General features: G+C 34.0%; 1 protein-coding gene across 6 annotated transcripts; it reads left to right on the top strand.

Annotated features, from left to right (window-relative positions):
• The first annotated feature begins 5,986 nt into the window (after positions 1 to 5,986).
• On the top strand, positions 5,987 to 12,030 carry LOC111410544 (phosphatidylinositol/phosphatidylcholine transfer protein SFH12-like). 6 transcript variants are annotated; one of them, XM_023040948.1, is made up of 14 exons: positions 5,987 to 6,270; positions 6,954 to 7,075; positions 7,578 to 7,839; positions 8,546 to 8,645; positions 8,767 to 9,033; positions 9,284 to 9,361; positions 9,474 to 9,575; positions 9,656 to 9,705; positions 9,908 to 10,007; positions 10,132 to 10,221; positions 10,398 to 10,481; positions 10,662 to 10,752; positions 11,031 to 11,428; positions 11,712 to 12,030. In XM_023040948.1, the coding sequence occupies exons 2-14, from the start codon at positions 7,030 to 7,032 to the stop codon at positions 11,799 to 11,801; spliced, it is 1,758 nt and encodes a 585-aa protein (XP_022896716.1). In that variant the 5' UTR covers positions 5,987 to 6,270; positions 6,954 to 7,029; the 3' UTR covers positions 11,802 to 12,030. The 6 variants fall into 6 exon arrangements, with proteins under 6 accessions (XP_022896716.1, XP_022896714.1, XP_022896715.1 ...); XM_023040946.1 differs by having other exon boundaries at positions 6,948 to 7,075; XM_023040947.1 differs by having other exon boundaries at positions 5,987 to 6,274.
• Positions 12,031 to 12,033: the final 3 nt, after the last annotated feature.

Here is a 12,033-nt window from a genome sequence, read left to right as displayed (position 1 = left end):
CGAATCGAATTAACGGATCGGATATCCAAAAATATAGTAAATTGGACATGGATTCAACAATCAAATATTCATTGAATTATCGAATCGGATCAGATTGAATTGAGTAATTATTCTTATCGGATCAGAATAGATCTGGACAAATTGAATCCATTTATAGCCCTACCACCAGCATCAACCAAACTCCACTCTACTTCTCCATCAACAGCACCGCCACCACCACATGAGCCACCACCATTTGTGACCACTACCAACACAACAGCCACTCGCACAACCTCCACAATCGCCATCACCACCACCTCACCATAATTACTTGTAGCACCACCACCATTTGTAAGACACCAACAATCACTCCTGAAACTCCGATTAAGCAGCAGATATGATCAGAAAACCACTCGCCAACAAATCACTTACAACAGATCAGATCTGAAAAATCACTAACAAAACTCAAATAACTACCATTAAATGTAAGTGCACGCAATAGCGATGTGTCGTGCACGACGATAGCGATGCTGGAATAGAGAGGGTTGACAGAGAGATAAAAAGAGAGAGAATAGAGAGGGAAATGATTTAGAGTCTGGGAGTGAAATTGAGTGGGGATTAATTTAATTTAATTTAATTATATTATTGTTTAATATTAAAAAATTGAATTATCACTCAGTTTTGTTCAAAAGAATTTTAAACCTTATTTTTAAAATTGTAAGTTAAAAAATAGTGTATATGTAATTCACTAAAATTTATTGTTCATTTAAGTGATCTATTATGATTAAGTCGTTACGAAAAATTAAAACTGTGAATGAAATATACTTGATTGGGGATTATTATAAGCCAACTAGTTGAAGGATGCACGTAGACAGATGACATTGGGATATAATAAGTGGAAATTACATAGAGGCTTGCTTTTAAAGATCGAATTTCAAAAATCATAAGTATAGTTTATATATATATAATACAATTTTTAATATTTAATAATACTATTATAAAATTCAATTAATTATATGCCCACCCCAAACCCTAATATCCATTTTCTCTCCTCTCTTTATCATCGTCGGAAATACCGTAGCTTGACACGCCAGACGCTAGCAACACAACGGCATCACTCTGAAGTAGACATCACTACCACGAATCTGTTAAGAAGATGACGAAGATGGGTCTGTTATAAGAAGCGACGAGCCACTACTTCATGGTGGTCGCGAATCCATGTGTTTGACATAAAGGGTATGAATTTGTGGTGGTGCGGTGGTGTATGTGGTATTGTTGGCGATGGTTTGTGTAGTGATGATGCTAGTGGTGGTTGTGCAGTTGGTGAAGATAGGTGCATCGGTAATGGTTTTAGAGTTTTATGTTGGTTTCTTCCTCCAATCTGCTTCGTCGAAGCTTTCGAGGGTGTTTAGCCGATTTTTTTGTGGTGTTTGGATGGTGCTCAACAAGTAGATTGGAAGCGGTGCTAGTTTTAGTTTTAGTTATTGTTTATTTTGTAAGTTTCAGATTGTGAGGTTATGTTGGTGGTGGTATGACGATGAGGTGGTACCAGCTCTTTGGGTTCTTTTTCTATTTCTATTTTGTTACAGATTTCAAAGCAGTGTTAGCGGTGAGGTGGTGTTGATCGTGGTGGTAGTCATATAGTGGTGTGGTGAGGTTAGTGATCATTTGATTGGTGGCGGCGATAATTGTGGTTGTGGTTGTGGTTGTGAATTGGTGGCAGTGGCGCTGTTGGTGGTGGTAGTGGTAGTGGTGATGGTGATAGTTGGTTTGGGAAAGCTTTGGTTGGTCGTGGTGGTGTGTGGTAGAGATGATGGTCGCAAGAGTTGGTGGTGATCACATATTATTTGGTTAACTGTGACCAATAAAAGGATAAATTGTAACCAAGATATAATGATGCGAACCCACGTAGCAACGAACACTACGAAACCCGCAGAAGAATAAAATCGGACCCAAGGAAATTCCAAACAATAAGGTTTATGAATTTTGACTAAAAAATGATGAATTAAACAATCTACACAGTCAATAGGACATGTCGACCTCTTAATCACACAATTTAATGAATCTAATTCGGATAATTTAAAGATCGACCCGAAAATTAAATGAACCAAGAAACCAAAGCAATTACAATAATACATTGACCCCGTGATTACACAACCCATGAATCTCACTTTGATTGGTTGAACGCCAAGAGAACTCATCCCAATAAGTTCGATAATTTTTTAAGCATAAAGCCTCCAGAGAAAATCTCCATTAATTTAATCTCAAAGTCTTGTTTTTTTACAATGTAGAAAAATAAATCTAGTTATACTAAAAACCTAGAATAAAGTTTAAATGGAATAAAATTCTAGAATACCTAGAAATCTAGTAAAATCGAAAATAGAGTCTTAAAATATCTAAATTACCAAAAATAAGAAATTAGACCAAAATAAAACTTCTCCAAATCACATCAAACCCTCCCTCTTTAAGAGGATTCGTTCTCAAATCCTGATCCAAGTTATGGCCTTTACTTTCAATCAACTCAAGCACATGAAATGGCCCATCACCTCTCGGATGCAATTTGGACCTCTTTTGATCCCAAACTCTCCTCTTTTGAATGTACACCCAATCACCATCACATAAATCAAAATGTGCTCGCCTCGACTGCTTAATTTTGCAAGTTGGAAATGCTCCAATGAAAACTCCAGTTGATGAATAATCGTACATCTTCCTTGCTTTATTCGGCTTAGGCAACTCTAGCAATGTCAATTCAAACGAACGCATTTTTCCCGGCAAGTCAACTTTGTAGCTCAACTCCTTGCTTAAGAACTCCTTCCAATGCCTTTGAAACTTTGTCACTTATTCGGGAATGACAAATTCAATGTTCGGTATATATGATATCTCCCAAGCAAGATGCGTTTGTTGTTGAAGTTTATCCACCAATTGATGCTTGATGCTCGGATTGTAAGAGATTCCAATAGGATTATTTTCTAGAATTAAATCTTCGATGACCTGCAAAACAAAATTATTCAAAATAGGGAGGGAAATGTTAGGGTTCGCCAATGCCTCGTCAATTTTAACCTCCTCTTTATGCAAGCTCACTTCGGACTCCTCTTTCTTTTCAAGTTCACTCTCGACTTCCTTTTCACTCTTTTTTTGCTCTTCTCCATTTTTCTCACAATCAACTACCTCACAAATTTTACTTTTACTATCTTGCACCTTCATGTGACTAATTTGAGATTTAACTTTGTCACGAAACCTTATTACTTCTAATTTGAAATCCCGACTCGCCAACTCACTTGATGTACTACGCACATGCTTCGCACTAGGTGTTTTCTTTTCCCTTGGCTAATCCCCATAATATTTCCTATGCATCTCCCTAAACTCTCGTTCACACCGATCTCTCATATCCCTTCCTTCGAACCTATCATATTTATTCCTCAATCTCCGTACCTCATTATTACCACAACCATTTCCATATGCATCACATTTTAATTCTAGGCTCCCATCTCATAACATTTTACACCTCATCACATTGATCCCTATGCAACTTAGCCAATTTCGAATCAATCCTATCCATCTTATTTCCCATATTATCAATCATCATCTCAAACCGCCTCATCATTTTTTCCAACATTTTTTTAACCTCAATTTATTTTCTACCTCACAAATTTCACTCGGAATCACACAAATTTGACTTTTTCCTTCTGTTGTTCTCACCACTCAGCCTTTTACCACTCAAACTTTCTCCAAAGCGCTTCAAGAACAATCAAAACTCAACCTGAAGTTATTCGCGTAGAATTCAAACCAAGTGAGATTTTCTGACATTAAAGACTCAAGACAAATTTTGAATTGGACACAAAAGGAATTAGGAAAGATTTATTTTTTTGGAGGGACTCAAAAATATTTTTTTTTATGAACAGTACCACCGACATGAACAATATCGTGAACATAATTTTTTTTATTTTTATTTTTTGTTTTTAGAAAAATACAAATACAATTAAACTACCTAAGATTTTAGATTTAAGACTCAAAACTAATGGAAAACACGAAGAACATGAAGAAAAACGCGGAAAACAAAATAACAATGACTCAAACACAAAAACAAAGGAATATAACCTTGATTTGTTGGAGCTGAAGCTTTGATACCACCTGATGCGAACCCACGTAGCAACGAACATTACGGAACTCGCGGAAGAATGAAATCGGACCCAAGAAAGTTCCAAACAATAAGGTTTATGGATTTTGATTGAAAAACGATAGATTGAACAACCCACACAATCAATAGGACATGTAGCCCTCTTTATCACACGGTTTAATGAATTTAATCTAAAAATTTTAAAGATCAACCCGAAAATTTAATGAACCAAGAAATCAAAGCAATTACAATAATACATTGACCTCGTGATTACACAAACACGAATCTCACTTGATTGGTTGAACGCAACGAGAAATCATCCCGATAAGTTCGATAATTTTTGAAGTATAAAGCCTTCAGAGAAAATTTCATTAATTTAATCTCAAAAGTGTTTTTTTTTTTAAACAATGTAGAAAAATAAATCTATTTATACTAAAAACCTAAAATAAAGTTTAAATGAAATAAAATTCTAGAATACCTAGAAATATAGTAAAACTAGAAATAGAATCCTAAAATATCTAAATTACCAAAAATAAGAAATTGAATTAAAATAAAACTTCTCCAGATCACATCATATAATGTGTGACATAAAAATTTGTTAATTTTGCGTGATCGATAATTTAATAATTTGTAACTGTATAATAAATTGTGACTTATAATATTTGTAATCTGTTATTGATATATAAATTGTGATTCATAAATTTTTTATTCGTGACCGATGAACAAATTATAACCTATAAAATTTTTTAATTGTGACATAAAAATTTTGATTTGTGACCGGAAAATAATATGTAACTAATTAAATCATTAATTTGTGATTAAATTGTATAAATATGTGACCTTAATAATTAATTAATAAAAACCATAAATAAATTTTAATAAATATCGAATTTTTGAAATTTGAAATCCTTTTTTTCTTATTTTTGAAATAGGTGATACTTAACTTCTTAGTTTTAAATTTTTCCCATATAATAATCAAACTTGACCTCCATGTATCAATTAATGCCAAATTTGTCCCCACCCGATCCAAGTTCACAGCTGTCAATAAATATAAAAAGAAGATGAATAATTCAAGATTATTTACAAAAATATATTCAACTTAAATTCTAATTTATTTTTGCTCTATTTTCGCTACAACTTAGTGGAGTGCCACTATGAAGAAGAATCCATTGACACAATCCCTGAAGAAAAGGGATAAATTTTCACCTGTTAATTAATTTACAGAATGAGAATAAATTATTTACCTTTTAATTTTGCCACAAAAAATGATGTGATTGTTTCTAAGATTAGCTTAAATTTAGGTTAGAAGTTTCATAAAATGTCCTTTTCAAGAAACGATTTCTTGTCAACGTTTCCTCAATTTTGTGCCTTGTTGGCCACCAATTATTCTACCATATATTCGTCGTTTGATGAGTCGAGGGTAAATTTCAGTTGCGATAGTTATACTTTAACTCTAGAGTCAATCAAGTAATCATACTTTAATTTTAGTAAATTGAATAGTTACACTTTAAGTCGATTTTAATTAAATTAAATTAGTCTAATTTAACTAAAGAACATCGATGACATGATCGTAAATCAATGGACATGTGGTTATTAGTTATTGACATGAAATAAATACAATTTCAGGTAAATAAATGATAATTATCATATATTGATTGCCATGTTATTGATTTTTATTTCTTTAGAGGGATGAAATAGATCGAACAATTTATCTTCAAGAGTTACAACTTATTAATAATTTTTTTATTATTTATTTTTATTAAACTAACTTATAAGTCAACGAGATAGTTGGAACAAATATCTATATAATAAACTTTAGGTGTCCCGGGAAATGGACGTTAGTTTAAAGTGGGAAATTTGAATGGACTGGCTGGCACACACAACTCGCATTCTCTTTCTCTCTGTCTCTCACACACACAAAATCACACACTTATAGGGGGAGAGAGAGAATCTATCCTTAACGAACGTATAACCTATACATGCAAAGTTTTGTCTCTATATTTCTGGAATAATTATTTGGGTGTGGTGGTTTCGAACTTCGAAGAAGGGAAAATTGGGAATGGGAGCGAGTGAATAATGGACGGCCACTGATTATAATATATTTGGACCGCAATTTGTGAGAATAATACGGGGATTTAAAACTCCTCTGTTCTTTTTCTAAGCCCTGCATTTTGGTTGGTAATCTTTCTTCTCCTTTTCCTCTCTTTCTTTTTCTCTCTTCCTCTTATGAATCAATCGGATTTCAACTATCTGTTGTGTAATGAGTCTTTTTCTTTTTAACAATATCAATGTTATGATATAATTCTTGATGTTATGATATCGTGATTTCAAATTATATGTGTTTTCGGACCCATTTTTGCATTGATCTCTTCTTTTGATATGTTCATTGCAGCAATGTAGGTTTTGATTATTATCTATAAGAATCGATTTATGTTTATTTTTAGGAGGTTTCCTCGCATTGGTAATGAATTTGTTTCATATTTTTCTATGTTATTAATTGGGAACATACCAGATAACCAAATTTTGAGATATTATGAAAATATTTGCAGCACAAAGGGGCTTTCAGTATTTCTGGTGTCTTTCAGGGGTAACAATGAATTTCATATGTATATTTAACCAATGTATGCATAGATACCTACGTATGCGTGTACAAATTGTGTTTATTCGAATATGAATATCTATGTATCGATGTAATTAGTTTTATTATTTCAAGCCAATATTAGAGTATATTTGGCCAATTTTCTTATTGTATAATGTGATGTTAATATGTGCCTTTTGATTTATAGTACACGTGATTATGTGCCTTTTGATTTATAGTACACGTGATTATCTAACTTATCTCTTGCCAAAGGTGTAGGCATTTAGGCAAGTTTTCGGCTCCTGTGATTGGGTGAATATTGTGTCTCAAGTTATCAAACTTGTGAACTGCAATCATGAGTGACAAGAAGTCGGGACCTCTCGAACACCCTGCCAGGCCAAGTAAGCGTATTTACTTCCTAGTTGCTATTATTTTCTTATCATTTACACTAAATTCATAAATTCACGATTAAGTTCAATTTTATTGTTATTTTATTTTTTTTCTAATCTTATCTGTAAGAATTCACCAATTTACTCGGTTGAAAAGCTTTATGTGATGGCTGATCCATTGGGCCACACACATAGCAGGAACTGCAAAAATATATTGCTGGTAATAATCAGAAGTTACAAAACAAATTAGTATAGAAAGAATTTGAAGTCTGGTTAATCTTCCTTTCTAGAAAATTTTCTGTTTGAAATCTTAATGGGATTGCTTGAATTTGATCTTCATGGTCAAGATTATCATAATATAGTAAAAGATCTTACATCTGGACAATGTTACAGATATTACATTTGTTTGCATTAAATGTTGTAAAAGAACATAGACAAATACCAGTTTTGGGTTCTTAGATAAACAACATGGACTTTGTGTGATTAAGAATCCCATTTTGCAAAATATATTCAGGTATCGAGAAATTTGATATTGAGAACTCTGAGGATGAGAGGAAGACAAGGATCGGGTCTCTTAGGAAGGTGGCAATTAGTGCCTCCTCGAAGTTCAGGCATTCTTTGACTAAAAAGGGCCGTCGAAACAGTAGAGTTATGTCTGTTGAGATTGTGGATGAGCATGCTGATGAGGAATTTAAGGCTGTGGATGCCTTACGCCAAGCACTTATCCTGGAAGAACTACTACCTGCAAAATACGATGACTATCACATGATGCTAAGGTAACTTTCTACTTTGTTCTGTATTTGTAAAATGCTAAACTTTATTTATTATGATGTAAAACTGGTTTGCAACTAGAAATTGGACTTCCTTGATTCCAAGATGGATTGAACAAACACCCAAACGGTGTTTCAGAACTCATGTAATATTGTTAAATTGCGAAGAATTTCATCTCCATTTCTTGCTGTTCTGGTATTGTGGATGTACGAGAGTTGTGAGGGGAATCCTTAGAGTTTGATTTAAATGATTGTAAATTTCCATTATCCAGTGGGTTCTGTACACTTTAAGATGTTAAGACCAAATCTTCACATATAGTTGGTTATTCTTCAGCTGAATTCTTGTGTGTCAGCTCTTCAGATTCTGATCAGGAATTATTGTCGTCTACTATTGATTGTATATTTTCATATTCTGTTAATCTGTTTGAGAAACTGAACTCATCTTCCTTCAGCTAGTAAAAATAATAAATCAATCCATTTTTACATCATTGCCACATTAATTTGGAAAAGTTGTTCATTATTTGTACAATTCAAGGTCTTTTCAAAAACTGTCATATTAATTTCGACATATATGTTGTTATTTGTATAATTGGAGAACTGTCCGATGGTGAATGATACAAAAAATTTCTTGTCGCTAACATGAGATCAAGGATTTAAAGAAATAAGAATAACTGTTGGTTTTGAATTGCTTTCATGTGATGGTATGGTACAGGTTCTTGAAGGCCAGGAAATTTGATATTGAGAAAACAAAGCAAATGTGGGCTGATATGATTCACTGGAGGAAGGAATTCAGTGCTGATACAATTATGGAGGTATTTATGATACTAATATGCAGCAGGCTGTTTTATTTGGAAAGGCGTATCAATTGTTCAGAAGCTCGTAAAACTATTATGCATCTGATTTTTCATTTGTTTCATCTTAAATTCTTGTTAGGATTTCGATTTCAAGGAGAGAGATGAGGTCCTTAAATATTATCCACAAGGGCATCACGGAGTTGACAAGGACGGCAGACCTGTTTACATTGAAAGACTTGGGCAGGTTGATTCCACCAAGCTCATGCAAGTCACAACATTGGACCGTTATCTTAAGTACCATGTCCTGGAGTTCGAGAGGACCTTTATCGATAAGTTCCCAGCCTGCTCTATTGCAGCAAAAAGACACATTGACCAGAGCACAACCATTTTGGATGTACAAGGAGTGGTATGTAGCAATTTTCTTATACTTCACATTTGTTAGTTTTCCATAGCCGAATGTATAGACAGTCAAGAAAGGCAAAATTATTTTTCCAATTTCGACTTTCAGACAATATGACTGGTAAATCTGGCCTTTTCGTCAATCATTTTTTTTAGAAGAAATTTAATGGCCACACTCTGGAACAATAGAATCCATTCAAAGCTCTTGTAACAAATACTGTAAGAATGGACTTAATTTTGTCATTAATTTTGTTCAGGGACTGAAGCAATTCAACAAAGCTGCTAGGGAACTCATTCAGCGTCTTCAGAAGATTGATGGTGATAACTATCCCGAGGTACTTATTTTGCTTTCCCTTTTATCACCTAAACTTGTATTTCTTTCTTGGTTTTTCATTCAAGTGTAGATTTGAAATTTACTTTTTCACTAGAATGCTTGTTTTGTTGTAGACCCTCTGCCGCATGTACATCATCAATGCGGGATCTGGATTTAGGCTATTGTGGAATACCGTCAAGTCATTCCTTGACCCGAAGACCACTGCCAAGATCCATGTAAGTTAAATTCGGCTTACCTGAAGTTTTAACTATCTTTTTGGAATCAAATCAACAAGTTACAATGTTTCTTTTACCAGGTTTTGGGCAACAAATACCAGAGCAAGCTGCTTGAGATCATTGATGCTAGGTAATTTTGTTAATAAATTATGTACTTTTTGGTATTGGATTTACACTTATAATTTGATGTTAGTTCCCTTAAACAACTGCAATTACCAAATAATCTCTTCTTTCCACAACTGATTCACAGCATTGTGCTTTCTTTCTTTTTTATTTTCTCTTGTTTTCTCTTTTTTTTTTTTAATTTATTTTTTATTTTAATCTTATATTAGTGAGCTACCCGAGTTCCTGGGAGGTACATGCACCTGTGCAGATAAAGGTGGTTGCATGCGTTCGGATAAGGGCCCTTGGAATGATTCAGAAATTATGAAGGTCCTCTATTTTCATTTTATCTTTTTAAGCTTTATTTCAAATTCCTTTCTTTGTTGGCTTCTGATTTATATTTCTGATTATTAACGGAAAATGCTTAAAAGTCAATGTTAATCTGATTATGCAGATGGTACGTAATGGTGAGCACAAATGCTCGAACAAAGTGCTTATTTCATCTGTGGACGAGAAAACAATTTCTGAGGATGAGAATGCCAAGGTACTCAGTCTTTCAATTTTAACCTTGTTCTCTGCTTTCACGGTCGGCTTTATGTTACCTTTGAAATATTCAAATCAGAAGTCAATTCTGAGGCGTGCCTCTCCATGAAATTGGATTTACAATGCTTGTATGTTTAGACCTTATGGTGTCATATCACCCTACTTTTTTACATGTAGAATGTGAAGAAAAACAGCTCTTTCAACAGGGGAACAGATTCTCCGGAGGTTTCTAGGGAACATCTTTTTCCTGTTCAAGAGGAAGTAAGTTGTGATAATTCTCAACTTGTGTTGGCATTACAATCATAGTATATCTAGTTAGTCCAAATGACATAGGTAGAAAGTTTTAAACTTCTTTTCTAGAACTCCGTAGTTTCAATGGTATACAATATATTCAGGATTGTTTAGACTACAGCTGCCCGACTAATCTCGATTTATCTGCAGGCAACCAAAAAGCCCAGATCATATGAGTCTGATCTGTATGTCCGAGTTGTAGACAAGGCTGTTGATTCAAATTGGAAGAAAGCAGCAACAGGTGAGAGATTTGCCCTTTATAGTACATACCTTAACGAATTTTTAGAATTCATAGATGGTCTTCGACTTTTGGTTAAGTACAAATGCAAATATAAATTTTTATAATTCTTTAGAGCAAGTTTGTCTAAGGATAAAAGTTACTCTCAGTAACTTTTTGTGCCATGCATCGACCTTTTTTAGAAGTTACTTTCATTTGAGGACTTTTACTTCCAAAACTTTTTTCAAAAGTTAAGGTCTTTACTCACTTTCCAAATTAGCACATTTTCTTATTACTTAAAGCTGCAGCTTATTTCCCCGCCCACAATACTTGCAAGCCTTACGAAGGAGTTGGAAATCATCTCTTTACTGGAGTTATGACCTTAGTTATGGGAGTAGTTACTATGGTGCGCATGACACGTAACATGCCAAAGAAACTCACAGATGCCACCCTCTATTCTTCTTCCATGCACGGTGCTGATGATATGGTCAAAGGTCAGTCTAATGGCTACGGATTGCCCGTTCCAGCCATTTCGAGCGCTGATTACTTTGCCATGATGAAACGCATGAATGAGCTCGAAGAGAAGGTGACTGTTCTTAGCAAGAAACCAACTACTATGCCACCTGAGAAAGAGGAAATGTTAAATGCCGCATTGAATCGTGTTTGTACGCTGGAACAAGAGCTCTCAGCTACAAGAAAGGTATGGATTGGTTCTCCTGATAATCATTTTACATATTTTTATTTAACAGATTCAAAAGGCTTATTTATAAGTAAATAAAACATAAAATGATTTTGTTGATTAGAACTCGAAATATATGTGGGTTACTTATTTTGAAAATAAAAATTTCTTTCAGCATTAAGAACTTTATTTCCACTTTTAAATAAGCACAACGAACGTGCTCCAAATCAAGAGTTGTCAAAAAATCAAGAATGCTCGAATCTCTGTAGACAAAGATTCTTTACAACTATTATCGAATTTGCAGGCTCTTGAAGATGCTATTGTACGACAAGGGGAACTCCTAGCCTACGTTGAGAAGAAGACGAAGAAGAAGAAGAAGTTCTTTGCTTTCTAAATGCAGAGATTTCCAAGACACCAATTGCGTGATCTCTATACCAACATTTGATTTGCCATTAATATTTGAAGCCTTTTGTATATTGAATTTTTTTCTCTTGTAATAGAGTAATCTTTGTGTGTTTATTGCCATTGTTTTTAAGCTTTAACTGTGACTTAAATGTGTTCATCCATGTATGAAGACTCAGTGTCCTTAATTATACTATAATTTGCATCTAAGTTCAATTGAATTC

The sequence above is a fragment of the Olea europaea genome, chromosome 15 (assembly GCF_002742605.1).
Source record: "Olea europaea var. sylvestris chromosome 15, O_europaea_v1, whole genome shotgun sequence".
NCBI lineage: Eukaryota > Viridiplantae > Streptophyta > Magnoliopsida > Lamiales > Oleaceae > Olea > Olea europaea.
The sequence above is the reverse complement of the archived record's forward strand: the minus strand, read 5'-3'. Positions and strand labels throughout refer to the sequence as shown.